Source organism: Hipposideros armiger, unplaced genomic scaffold (genome assembly GCF_001890085.2).
Source record: "Hipposideros armiger isolate ML-2016 unplaced genomic scaffold, ASM189008v1 scaffold_267, whole genome shotgun sequence".
Classification (NCBI taxonomy): domain Eukaryota; kingdom Metazoa; phylum Chordata; class Mammalia; order Chiroptera; family Hipposideridae; genus Hipposideros; species Hipposideros armiger.
This window is the reverse complement of record NW_017731617.1, coordinates 270,127-283,976: the sequence shown is the minus strand read 5'-3', so window position 1 is coordinate 283,976 and position 13,850 is coordinate 270,127. Positions and strand designations below refer to the sequence as shown.

Below are 13,850 nucleotides of genomic sequence, written 5' to 3'. Positions count from 1 at the left end.
CTTCTGTTTGTGCATGAAGAATCTGAGGCCCAGAAAGGTCAAACAACTTGCCTAAGGTCACACAGCTAAATTTGGGGTAGAACCCCAAAATGCCAACTTATTTTATGCTATTAAATACAAGCGGACTGGATGACAGATAACCAGTGAATACACATACTTGCCATCTCTGACCAGCATAGAGCATAACACCAGCCAAAACCTTCTCTTTTTCCAGAGATGGGGGTATTTTATGATGTCAAGTTTCAGGACCTCATAAGGTCCAAGAAGCCACCTATAGAAACCATAGTCTGTATTTGTAGATGTGGAGGAGATGCTGAGATCTGGGCAGCCATTTAGTCGGATGGGAAGCCCTGTTTCTTGTTAACATGGACAGCCCATCCCTGAGACGCGGGGCCTCGTCTCCTCCTCCCTGTGGCTGTCCATAAAACAAACTTCAGATCAGAGGCAGAGCCTGATCTTGACCTTAGTTTATAAACACTGTTTTTCAAAGTTTACTTCTGATCACTGGTTTTGTTTTGTTGGTCTTGTTTTCTAGAGGCCCTGCAGTTCTAAAACCAAAAGGAAAATGAATAATCATGCTTTTTTTTTTTTTAAGAACAAAAAGAAAGGAAAGGCAGATCCTACTTTTTTTAGAAAGCCCTGTCTTTGATTTTTTTTCTCTGGGGCCTTGTATTTCACAGCCCAAGAGAACTGTGTAGTGTGTGTGTGTGTGTGTGTGTGTGTGTGTGTGTGTGTGTGTATGCACACCTCTGTTCAGGTGCTTTGAGAGCATAGGAGAGGTGACTCCTAATTTCCACCATCACCTCATCAACTTTGATAAAGTTTCCCATTTGCTTTTTCATCCTTTATTTGGTCTTTCCTCCCTTGCACTGTTGTAAACCCTTCTCTGTAATGTTCTGTCCTTTTTTGTCCTTATAAAAGCTGCTGCAGTCTCTCTTCTCACCTCCTGAGTGCGAGCTGCCAGCCCCCAGTGCCCCAGTGGCAGAGAGGGTGGTTAGAGGCAGTGTAGCCCAGTGGTTAAGCCTGCAGCCTCTGGGAGATTCCTTGGAGTCTACTCTTGGCTCTACTTCTTACCAGCTGTGTGACTTTGGGCAAACTTCCTTTCTTCTTGGAACCTCAGTCCTTTCACCTGGCAAATAGAATTTAACTCAAAGGTCAGCTATGAGGTTTAAATAAGATCATCAATGCAGAGTATTTAGTAGAGTTCCTTTGCCCATTGTAACAAAATTAACTATTAATACATTATTATTAATGTGATATGGTATGATATATAATATGATTTATATGACTTAATGTTAATTTTATTTTTAATGGGCCACTTGGTTCAAAATTCAAAAGTTAAAAAAGGATATCGAGTGAAGCCTTTATTCTACTATGTCCCTTCCACCCAGTTGCTCTACCTAGAGGCAGTCAATACTATCACTTTCTTCTGTGTGATGCCAGAAATCTTCTATACAAATAGGCAAAATTAGATATAAATCTGCATTCTTGTTTTATCCTTGTTTTCTGGCACAGTGGTTAACATACCCACTCTTCCACATGTTTCTGTTGTTGTGTATGTGTACCTTGCTTATTAATAGATCTCAGAGATAATCGCATACAACTTATTGATGTAACCATGCCCCTACTGATGGACACTTAGGTTATGGCTCTTTTGTTCCTTCTATCTGTCTTCCCCTGTATCTGCAATGGCTCCCCTTCCCCTCTGTGGTTTGAGCCACTTCTTCACAATAGCCCTGCCTCCCGCCTCTTCTTTGGGAGGCCCAGAGTTCCCAGGCGCTTCTTTTCTCTCTGGGAAGTTAAATGCCAGCATGCCTCTGTGCACCATCTGGAGGGTCCCAGAACAGACAGAAAATAGTCCAAAATACCGGCAACATAGTAAGGTGACTTCGTCATTCTCTTCTGGAGGTTTCTTAACCTGTCCCCATGGCCACTCCCAGGCGTATACCCTCGGTACTCACTTCCATCCCCAAGGCCAGTGGAGGTAGTCAGTGCCCCTGCTCCCAGCTCCCATAACGTGCCACCTCCCATCCTGTGCCACTTTTCCCAGCCAGGCAGCCTTTCAATTCCTCCGCTCGGTTCCAGTTCAGATGCACTTGAAACCACACACCACAACGTTGCAATGACATTGTGTCTGGGGGCCTAGGTCAACGGGTCTACGGAGACACTTGCTCAGTAATCCTCCCTTCAATATGAACCAGGCTCTTCATGCAGAAGGAGACCTGCGAACATGACAAATAGTCTTCTGCACCTAGGTAGGTCTGTTCAAAAACATCACACGCGTCGACCCTGGAGTTCCTGCACCACTGCACCATTCCTTCAGGTTACGCATGGCTATCCTCCTGCTGCCACTCTTTATCAAGCACATTCCTCAGGGGTGCGTGATGGATGCGACTACTGATTCTCATGGTTTCTACGGCAGAGCAGATAATATTGCCATTTTGCAGATGAGAAAACTGGGATCTAGAGAGGACATCTGTGGCTGCAAAATACACCTTCTAAATGGTGCCAGGACCTGCACCAGTGAGGTTTGCAGTCAGAGTGAAAGTCAGAGGGGACCAAGCTAGCAGCAGGAGAGCATCTGTGCCTAAATTTGCATACCCCCCTGGGGTGTTTTTTTTCCTGCTGGCCTCATCTAGATCTTTCCTGGGGGCTACCTCAAAATCCAAGGTGGCCCCTGGAGGAAAGAGTCAGATGGGAAAGAAAATAAAGAGGGGGTGATCATGTTTACTGAATTCTTACTGCATGCCAGATTCTGTGCGAGGGGCATCAGGTGCATTATCTCTGTGAAACCTCAAAACAGTCCTGAAGATGGGCACCCTTTTACCACCAGACAGATGGAGCAACTGAAGCTCACAGAAGTGAAGGGACGTGCCCCCGGTTGCCCGGCCTCTCCGCGGTATTTGGACAATCGCGATCTTGCAGGCTCCAGGGCCCTGTGGTTCCAAAACTTTCCCAGGAAGGGGCAAAACCCCAGGCAGCCACAGAGTCTGGGGGTGGCTACCAGGTTGCAGGAGAAAGCTGTAGGAGGACAGCAAAAGATAGACATGGAACAGGAAAAGAAAACACCCTCCCTCAAGTGCTCTGTGGGTTTTAGAACTTAATGATCAACGTGGGCTGGAGAGGGGAAAAGATGAAGTGAGCTCCCTGGAGTCCTGAAAATTGTTTCCTGAATCCTCTGGTTAAGCATGGTCAGCTAAAGAGGGCAAAAAGCTAAGCCAAAAAACACACAGAGAAAAGCCAAAGGACACTGGGTTTGGTGGGGAGGTATTTATATAGTACAAACTGGCCCCAGGGCACGGCTTTTCCTGCAGGTAGACCCAGTGTCCATTGGGCGTTTGCTTTGGTGATGGGCCTGAGGTTGTTCCCTGGCTGGGGACCCCCATCCAGTTCTGGGAATGGGTTTGCTGAGGTCAGTTTCCATGTGAACATTTTTTCCAGGATCCTGAGGTTGTGCTCAGTTCTACTGCCCAGGCCTGGGACTGAGAAAGGTCAAACCATAAGAATGTTCATTAGAGAATGGGGCCTCAGTCTAACCCTCTGTAAAACGGCTAACCGTACCTTCTTATCAGGGTTTTCTCAACTAGGGTTAATCCTTATAAATTGCAAAGAACTGTACACTTGTTAAGTCTTGGATCTTTTAATAGAAGGAACTAGAAAGCAAAGATTTGAAAAAAAATGCTAAAAATCCAGAATTAAAGGAGGGTATAGTCTAAGCTGAGAGTCCACTCACTCACACTTCCTTAGATGTCAGCTGCAGTGCTAACATTCTCATTGAATGAAACCAAATGGTAGCCCTACAGCCCTGGGCTCTGACCTGAATGAAAGAATGGTTGTTTCTATCAAGTCACAACTTGATTGCAGATCACCGCATTTTTCATCCTAAAGGCTTGGCCCAGACGCAAACTAAGGGAGACGTTTTTTTGGATAAGGAATCCAGGAAGAGTCTTTGATGAGCAAGGTAGTAAACTGTTTCTGGTTTTCTCCTGTGTGTTCTCCTTGACAGCCATGGGCTCCCCGAAGGAAGTCATTTTCTCAGACATCACTGAAAACTCGGCCACTGTCAGCTGGATGGCGCCCACTACCCAGGTGGAGAACTTCCGGATTACCTATGTGCCCATTGCAGGAGGTAGGGACATGGAGAGGGGTGGTGGTGGGGGAGGGGGGGCAGGAGCCTGGAGGGATTGGGTGGCATAGTGAAGAGACCCTGATAATTTCCATCCTCACAAACATCACGGCCATCCTTCTATTTGAGACCACCTGGATAGACTTCATTTGTAAAGGGCTGTGAGATCCTTGGAAGAAACTGTCTTGTGAGGGTCATTTTATGAAGACCCTTTCCAGCCCTGACATTCTAAGTGTCTATGAGAAATAATTGTTTTCACATAGCAACAGAAAACACTAACTACCTCAGCCTTTTCTCTTTGAGCACACTCCTTGGAAAAGCTGGTCTTGACCTGGATATATGCGAGGTTTCGCCCTGGGCCCCAGAATCTGCCTGTCTCAGTAAAGGATGGGTAGTTGTGCATGAGTAGCATGCACAGGGGGTCCTAATTTACAACACGGGGGCTGTAAGAGGGACCACGGAGGAAGCACAGTCAGAGCTGTCTAAAAATATTCTGGCAGGTAGTGAGCTCCCTGTTAGTGGAAGTGTGTACAAACAGAATAGTCGGTAACCTCTCCAGAAAAATGTTGCAGCATCCCTATGGGGAGCCTAACCAGCTGATGTCCCAACTCCTCACCCAGCCCTGAAATTCGCAGAAATATAAAATTTGGTCTTTGTAATAAATATAAGAGCACGAATTTGACTATGACCACCTTCTCAAAGAGTAGAATGTCTGCTAGTAGGGGAATCTATATATTCCTTCACTAATCCAATGGGTTGACTATAGCCGATATACATTACAGAGTGAGCTTCCCATGTTCTTTGTGAGAAACACAAATAAAATTTGCACCACATGCCAGGCCTCTATTGAACGGAAACTTACCATTTTTAGCACATTGTGACTTCATGTTTTTTTCCTCTGTTGGCTTGGTTTTTGGCATCTGCCTGGATGGAAAAATACATTATACAAAAAGTAAGACCTCTTCCCTTCAAGGAGCAAATGAGCAGTCAACGAAATGGAATTGGTGAAAGATGGTGTCATTTCGAAATCAGATGACCCATTCTCGGGGCGACAGTGAGTACGTTTCCGTGAGGTTCGCCACTCCTGATGTTCCTTTACCTGTGTTCCAGGTGCACCCTCAGTGGTCAACGTGGATGGGACCAAGACTCAGACCAGGCTGGTGAGACTCTTACCTGGAGCAGAGTACCTTGTCAGCATCATCGCCATGAAGGGCTTAGAGGAAAGCGAACCCGTCTCGGGAACATTCACCACAGGTGTTGTGCTCACCTTCGGCAGTCATGGTTCAGCAGCTGGAAAATGCTTTTATTTAGGAAATCCTAGTGGGAAGCGGGCTGGATTTGGAGCACCAGAGGCCTCGTGTCTGGCCCATCTCCAGCCTCTTGCAGGCTGGGGAACCTTGACTTCATCCTCAACCTCTCTTGGCCCCCGTTTCCTGGGGTCATGTGGAAGAAAAGAACCCAAGTTTGGGAGTCATACTGGCCTGGGTTGAAATGCCATGTCTACTGCTTTTAGATACATGAGCGGTCAGTTCATTTCTCTAGTGTCTAGTTTCCTTCTCTGTGAAGTGGGTACAATTCTGCTTCCGTTGCTGTAAGAATCACGTGAAACAATATACGGAAAGCATCTGAAAATGTGAGTGACTGCACAGGTTAATCCACCTCCAACCTGTCCCCACCTGGTGCCAGGAGCACCCTGTGGGTCCTTTCAAGCAGGTGCTTCACACAGACGTGCAATGGTGACAGCTACAAAGTAACCCCTCTCACTTGGGCAGCTATGTATTCCAGGCACTGTTACTAAGCCCTCTGCATTCAAACCATTAAATTGGCTGTTATCATCCCATTGTACAGAGGAGATAACTGAGACCCAGGGAATTAAATACCTTGTCCAAGGCCCCATAACTAGTAAACGCTGGCAGCAGACTTGAACTGAGGTCAGCTCACTCCAAATTCTGTGTTCTTCCAAAATGAAGGATTATTTTCCTGTTATAACCTGATTTGTCCAGCACACTGCAAGGAAGGGGGAATAATGAATTGCATTGAAGGAGAAGGGAGTGGAAAATGTCTCTTCAGGCAGTCATGTCTCTAAACAATTTATCCTTTGATATATGAGCAATTATCCAGTCTAATCCATTCAGGGATCCAAAGAATGGGCCTCGTAGGACATTTTAAAAATATCCTGATAGTTTAAAAGAGTTGATAATATGCGATTAAAATATCCCATCTGAACCCAGAGTCCTGTCCACCCTGCCACACAGGCCCTTATTTCCCCGTAGAAATCGTTCATTCATGGACTCTCCACAGCAACAGATGGCAAAAGCTGGATGGATTTTTCCCCCCCAACGCCTCATTGTTCTTGTCAATTGAAGGAGATTCTGTACAGGCCTGAGGAAGCAGGGAGGAACTCGGGGTGGATGATGTGGGCTCCCCAAATTGCTCTGCCACCTCCTGACTGTCAGGCCAGTCGTTTCATCTCTTGAGGCTCAGGCACCTCATCTGTGAAACGAGCTGATGACAGCTGCCCTCCACCCTCCCAGGGCTGCCGTCCTGGAATAGTTGAGTAGTACATGCAAACGCAAGAGGAAAAGAGTCGTATTTAGGTTGGTTTCCAAGAAAGGGCTGTTGGGGAACAGCGGTGGTCAGTTACATGGGCCAGGGCCCTGTGAAAATCCGTCCTTTCTCAGCACGAGTCATTTGCAAAACATATCTATGTCTCTGAATAACTTTAGGAGTCATACTAACAACAACCGCAATTATTGAGCATGGCCCCGAGCATGTGGCACACACATCATCTAGTTCATCCTTACAGCAGCCACCCTTTGACAACTGAAGAAAGTGAGGTTTGGAAAAGGGAAGTGACACAGAGCACACAGACCATAGATGGATAAGCCAGGGTAGAACTCAGGCCACTGGCCTCTGGACCCTGGGCCTCTATTATCTATAAGCCACCTAAGCAGAGCTCTCACAAAGCTCAGAAAAGCCTCAGGCAGCCTTCACTCTACATGCTTCTTCTGTTTTTGTAAGTTTTTCCCCTTGGGAAAGTGATATGAGCTATAATGATAACCCTTGCCATGTGTTCAGCCCTTTCCATTTCATATAGCATTTTTTTCTACCTATAATATCAGGTGAAAATCAAAATAACCCTGAGGATAAGGCCAGAATTAATATCCCCATTTTACAGATGGAGGAATAGAGACCCAAGGTAACCTGGCCAGTAATGGAAGAAGTCATGACTCAGGTCATCTGGCTGCAAGGTTGGGCCTCTAAACCTTTCATGCGGCTGACACTGTGTCCCAAACAGGAGCAGTGAGGATAGCATGATTGCCTGTCTCTGCAACACGTGACCATCTTTCTTTGCAGCTCTAGACAGCCCATCTGGCCTGGTGACAGCCAACATTACTGACTCAGAAGCCTTGGCCATGTGGCAACCGGCCATCGCCCCTGTGGACAGTTATGTCATCTCCTACACAGGGGAGAGAGGTAAGGTTGTGTTCAAGACCCTTGCAATTCCAAGGCGTGTCTGTCCTGCTGGAAGCTCCCCGCCCCCCCGTTCTCCCTTCTCCGGACCACATTTGGTACAGGGTGACAGAAATGCAGAGATGGGCTGGAAAGGTCAGCAACGTCCTTATGTCTCCCGATTGCCACTTCAGAAGAGACTCATGGGCCAGGGCTGGGTCCGGGTGGCTGTGGTGTGGAGGGGCCTGGTCAGGGGGTGGCAAGGAGGCCCTGCCCATATTCCTGGACTAGTTGCCAAGGGAAAGCATCAACCTTGTGGTTATGTCAAGGAGGTCCATTTAAAGAAGAACAAAGGGAACATCCCCAGCCTGCACGTGTTTCCGCAGCCTCTTCCTCTCCCCCTGCTAATGTCTCCGCCTGTCCATGAGCCACCCTCTCTAGGAAGCCTCTCTCAGCTCTTACAAAGAAGGAGTCCAGAACCTAGACTCTTAGACAGTCTACTTCAGGGGGCTCTGGGGAGCCCAGGCTTCCAAGATGCCACAGAGGAGGACAGCTGTAGCAAATGTGACTGAGAAATTGGAAATTATTTTTCCTTGCCTTTGCAACCATTCTCTTCCAATTTTACTCACTTGTCAGATTAAACACACGTTTGAGGCACCAGCCAACCACAGCCACCAGAACATTAAAATCAAATACAAATAAGAGATGGGAGAAAGAGCGATTCCTTTCCAGTGAATGAATCCATACTTTTGCAATGAGCTACTCTAGAAAAAAATGTTACTGTTTTAATGTCAAAGCATATGTAAGTTTTGTATTCTATGGCTCAGTATTGCTTTACTTTCAGTGACAATATGAGAGAGCGCCATAATCTGTGTCTGGGGCCTCTGACATCTTTTTTTTATTTTTGCTGAGCCATCCTGCCACCTGTTGGCAGCTCAGCTCGGGTGCGGCACCACTGGCCTATGTAGGAATCAAACCGGCAGCCCTGCTGCTCAGAGCTCGTGCTCCCAAGCCAACTCCCAACCAACTGAGCCACTGGGCCGGCCCTTAGGGCCTCTGACATTTTATCTCAGCTCCAGCAACCACCTAAGAGACAGAGCAAGGAAGGGGTGGGGGAGAGATTCGAGGTTTATTCTTTTCACTCTTCCATTCATAAGTACTCATATTCTCAATGTGCAAACTCTTCCAAGTCTGGGAAAATGGTGCTGTCTCACCTAAAATAAATCAGAGTCTAAGTCGTGGGAATCACGGAAATTGTGGATACAGGCTAGGAAAGGGCCTGGTCCAGGAGCAGGAGGGGGCTTCATGGATGATGAGGTGGGGTGACCAACTCATCTCAGTTTGCCCAAGACGTTCTCAATTTTAGCTCTAAAAGTCCCACACCCTGGGAAACCCCTTAGTCCCTGGTAACCAGGATGGTTGGTCACCTGTGATTAGGAAATAAACACATGCATGTGGGCACTGGTGTTTGGTTTCCAGCATTGGACCTGACCCCATGGGTCTCAGAGGCAGTTTACCAGGCTCTGGTGTGTCTGCCACCTGATTTTTATGGTCCCCCAGTCTACTGATTTGACATCATCATAAAATGACATGTACCTGTACATAAGTGAAAGGGGGAGAACAAGCAATGGACAAATTAAATGTGGGTCGCCTGAGGCTTGGAGATGTTACCTGCAACTCTCCTCCATTGGTTCCTGCTCCTCAGCTGCAAAGCTGTCGCAGCCTGCACCATATGGAAAAGTCCCCTGACCCCCAGCTCCCCTTCCTTCTGATGTAGTGCCTGGAAAAATCCATCCTCTATATGATAAATCTTTTGTAAATGAGGTGAGTACTCAAGAGAGAGAAAGGGGCATGAGTCATTTCAGAAATCAAACCTGCTTTTCCACAGGGTCACTGAGAGTTTCTGTGTTAGAAGGAAGTGTGCGCACTGTTGGCTAAATCTGCAGATAGCTCAGACCGGGGGAGGTAACTGCCTCGGTGTGTGTATTTCATGCTTAGTGCCAGAAATTACAAGGACAGTGTCTGGGAACACAGTGGAGTATGTGCTGACGGACCTCGAGCCTGCCACGGAGTACATGCTGAGGATCTTTGCAGAGAAAGGGCCCCAGAAGAGCTCAACTATCAGCACCAAGTTCACAACAGGTACAAAGACGCCCACCCACTGTCTCCATCTTAAACAGCTACCCTCTCTGACTCTTCTTTCTTAAGTCAGACCTTTGCAATGTGATGACGTCAGCCTCAGTTGAATTCACCAATGCCCACTCAGTCAGGTCCTTAAGAAACACACCATTTCCGTTTGAACTGAAATGCTCTTGTTCTCCCCACAGATTAGAAAACTATTTTAAGAGGAGGGCTTTTTAAGTGGAAAACCAGTCCACACTGGCCCTAAACCCAGTATTTAATGATCCATGTACTAGGCAGGGCAATATTTTTAAGAGGAAGATTTTTCAGGCAAATTTTCCTGGATGTTCATGGGTTCTGATACATGGAGGTCTTTTTACCCACTGTAGCAAGCAGGGGAATGGAGGAAGTGTCCTGCCTCCAAGGGTGAGCACCAATATCAGCATCCATCTGTCCCCTTGTTTAGGAAGAAGGGGCATCTTTATTTATGTTCACAGCTGTGTCTTTCTCTCCAAATTCAACCAAGGCCACTCAAGGCCAGTTGGGGCTCAGGGAAAGATGGCCCTTAGGGTGAGCTGAACCACACACAGAGAACGCATGTCTTACACTGGCTGACTTACTCAATATGAAATGTCTTATCTTCTCTAGACCTCGATTCTCCTAGAGACCTGACTGCTAGTGAGGTTCAGTCGGAAACTGCCCTCCTCAACTGGCGACCTCCCCGGGCACCTGTCACCGGTTACCTCTTGGTGTATGAATCCGTGGATGGTACAGTCAAGGTATCTTTGAAGAGTATAAACAACTCCCCACTGCTAGCTGAAAGATTTACGGGATCCTCAAAGTAGGGAAGAATTATCTGGGTGTATTTCTCTGTCCCAGTGCAACTGGGAAGCTGAGCAAGAAAAACTGATAGGGACTCGATGCCATGCCAGACCTGAATCCAAGGCCCCAGCCTCTCTCATTTTAACCAGACTCCAGTTTTGATAGCCAGCCAAGGTCAAGGACCACTGTTCACACAACCTGAGGACATTCTAGGAGCTGGATTCTTGGACCTTTCATGTTTTATTGAGCAAAAAAGCCAAAGGCTTCTTCTGCATTTTTGCCACATGTCTTATCTCCAAGATGGCATCATTCCATCATACATTCAAGTACATATCCCCACGTTCTCATGATATCAACTGTTAATACTGTTTATAGAAATTGTTAATACTATTTATATTCTCTACCCATGAACTTTTTTCTTCCACTTCGTAATTTGATATCATTTTAGACCGTCCCACACATGAAAGAGATTTTCTAAACATGTTATTGAATTTTTAATTTCAGTCATCATACTTTATATTGCCAAGATCTTTTACTTATTCTCTGCACATTCATCTGTTTCTAGCCTATTGTTTGTGTTTCGTGCCTCATCTTCTCTTTATCTATGAGAATGTATGTTATGGTTATTTTATTCTACTGCCTGTGCAGTGTTTCTTCTAAGTTATTTTACTTTCTTTTTTTCACTGCTGATGGTTTGGTTTGGTTTAGGTCTCCATCTTTCATGTTGGACGCTTCTGCTCAATGTCTGCTGGTCCTTTTGTGCTGCAGCCAAGAATGAAACAGCTGATTAGGAGTTCCAATCTCATAGACAGGGCTTGTTGACTATGGGGCTCGCTGCAGAGTGACTGGGCAAGCGCCCAGCAATTTTTATGGGAGACTCCTAACCTTTTCTCTTGAGCAAATCAGTCTCCCCAGAGGATCCCCCACCTCCTTCAAACCAGGCTGGCAGGAGCCTAGCTGGAGAAGAGCCCGGGCTCCCACTGGGTACAAACTTCAGTTCTTCTGTTTCCAGTGTAGCACCCCAGCCTCCCCTGCAGCTGGGCCTGGGGGGTTTGAGCACAAAGTCTCCTCTCTGGCTCAACCTTTCCTGAGTGCAAACTTCATCCTTCCATCTGGACTGGGAAGGACTGGGAAGGGATGGGGAGAGCTAGGGGTCCCTTTGCTCTCGCTTTAGTGGGCATCAGAAGCAAGTAGTCATGAACTGGCATGCCCAGTGTGCCATGCTTAACAAGAAGTGGACACACGTTTCTAGTTACTATCACAGCCCTTCTGGGAGTTGGTATAACAATGCACTAACTCACTGTGAACAGAGGCAAGTCCCTCCTCTGGGTGTCCGTGTTCACACCTACAGAATGAGTGCATTGGGCTCACCAAACTCCAAGGCTCCTTCCTGGTCAGGCATTCCAGGATTTAGTGTTGACCTGAAGTCATGAGTCTCATTTCAATCTATCCCAATTGCCTAGAAAACGACTTTGCCCAGCAGCCTAGAGAGCTGATAGGTAATTGAATCCCCAGGTAATCCAAGGAGCCCAGTTTTGTACCTGATCCTTCCCCAAGGGCCAGACCTGGGGGCCACACAAAGGTCACTGGGTCAGTGGTATCACATGAGCGCTCCCTCCGGTTTACTTTCCTGCATGATCAATCCCCAGCTTTAGGTGTTTCACTCAGAAAAATCAGCGCGGTGTAGGAGGGGGGCGTCCTGGACAGGATGTAGGGAGCCAGGCTGCAGGACCATCCTCTGCCAGCAGCAAATCATGGGTGAGAGCAAAACTCTTAGCTTCCCTGAAACTCCAGTCCCCGCACTGGAAAAATCAGGCCGTCACCTGCCCAGTTGGGAAGATGGGAGGGAACCTTCCAGGGGCCCCCATGCTGACTCATTCCTGCCTAAATCCAGCTGGCTGTGTTGGCAGGTTGTAGAGAGCACTATTGTGTTTTGTTAGCTAAGGATGTAGGTTGAATTCCAATCCTAGACACCAAGGTCACTTACTTGCTCAAAGGTGATTTCACAGGCATTGGAGGCTAGAAAGAGGATTTGAAAAAAAGAGGATTTCTTGCCACCTGAAACTGATCACCTCCTCTAGACAGCAGCGCAGTGACCAGTCACAAACTATAAGCGTAGCTAGAGTAGGTCTTGATCCCCTAACTTACTGTTCACCAGAAGCATCTGAGGAGCCTTCTCAGTGTGCACATGCCTCCGTCCCTGTTCCGGCTTTTACGATTCAGTCAGGCTGGGATGGAGCCTATTATTTTAAAGCTTCCCTGGGGGCTGTGAGAAAGAGCCATACTGAGGGACCACTGATATAACTGCTGCAAAGTCTAGACCTTTTGCCCTTGGTGTGATTCATCTTGCTACCAGCTTAAATTGGGTTCGTGTCCTTCGCTTGCTCAAAAAACTTTCAGGAATCTCCATTCCTTCTAATAATAAACTTAAAATTCCATAGCTTGGCATCTAAGGCTCTTTGTAATCTGGCCCTTGCCACCTCTCCTACCACCAAACACCAAGTATGGTTGAGGTATGTCATTGCCTCATCAGCCTCTTGTGTCCTCAGGACCTTTGCTCATGCTGCATTCTCCCAGTCTCTGACATTCCAGCAGTGAGCATGAGGTTGGCACAGAGTGGATTCTTGTGGAATGAATAAACGAGTGGATGGGTAAATGAATAAATGCATCATCTGTACCCTGAGGAGTTATGTGGCCCAAAGCTGTTCTGTTCTTTCTTCTGCCCTTAGGAAGTCATTGTGGGTCCAGACACCACCTCCTACATCCTGGCAGAGCTGAGCCCATCCACTCACTACACGGCCAGGATCCAGGCATTGAATGGGCCCCTGAAGAGCAAAGTGGTCCAGACCATCTTCACCACAAGTAAGGGGCTCAGGGAGCAGCCGAGCCTTAGAGCAAACCGTGAGCTGAACCAACCCTCCACTTCTCCTCTGACTTCTACATAAAATGTTTCCATCGAATCTCTGAAAAGAATCAATTCCCTGCTACTACCTGAAAGTCTGAGGAATGTGGGTGCAGGAGATAACAGGGCTCATGGTGGAAGGAAACGAGGGTCGATAGTGAGAACATCTGGATTCCATCCCCATCTCCACCACCACTTGCTCTGTGTGACTCAGGAAAGTCACTGCCATTCTACAAGCCTGTTTCTTCCTCTATACAATGGGATTACTAACCATCCCTTCATCACAAGGACCTTGTGCGGGTCCTTGTATTGTATTTGAACTCCTGACCTATTGTGTGGCCCATTGTCGGGGCTCGTTATAAGCTCAGGGTCCCTTTCTTTCTCCTGCAGCATGTCAGTATTTACAGAGCCTGTCCACGTTCAAAA

At 47.1% G+C, this 13,850-nt stretch overlaps 1 protein-coding gene across 5 annotated transcripts in view; it reads left to right on the top strand.

The window, feature by feature from the left end:
• TNC (tenascin C) overlaps window positions 1-13,850 on the top strand; it is an 89,095-nt gene that overhangs the window by 66,943 nt on the left and 8,302 nt on the right. For all 5 annotated transcript variants that reach the window (XM_019656848.1, XM_019656850.1, XM_019656852.1 and 2 more), the window contains 6 exons: window positions 4,007-4,129; window positions 5,237-5,380; window positions 7,484-7,603; window positions 9,578-9,721; window positions 10,349-10,479; window positions 13,252-13,384. In XM_019656848.1, coding sequence (XP_019512393.1) covers window positions 4,007-4,129; window positions 5,237-5,380; window positions 7,484-7,603; window positions 9,578-9,721; window positions 10,349-10,479; window positions 13,252-13,384 — 795 coding nt within the window. The remainder of the gene's footprint in view (window positions 1-4,006; window positions 4,130-5,236; window positions 5,381-7,483; window positions 7,604-9,577; window positions 9,722-10,348; window positions 10,480-13,251; window positions 13,385-13,850) is intronic.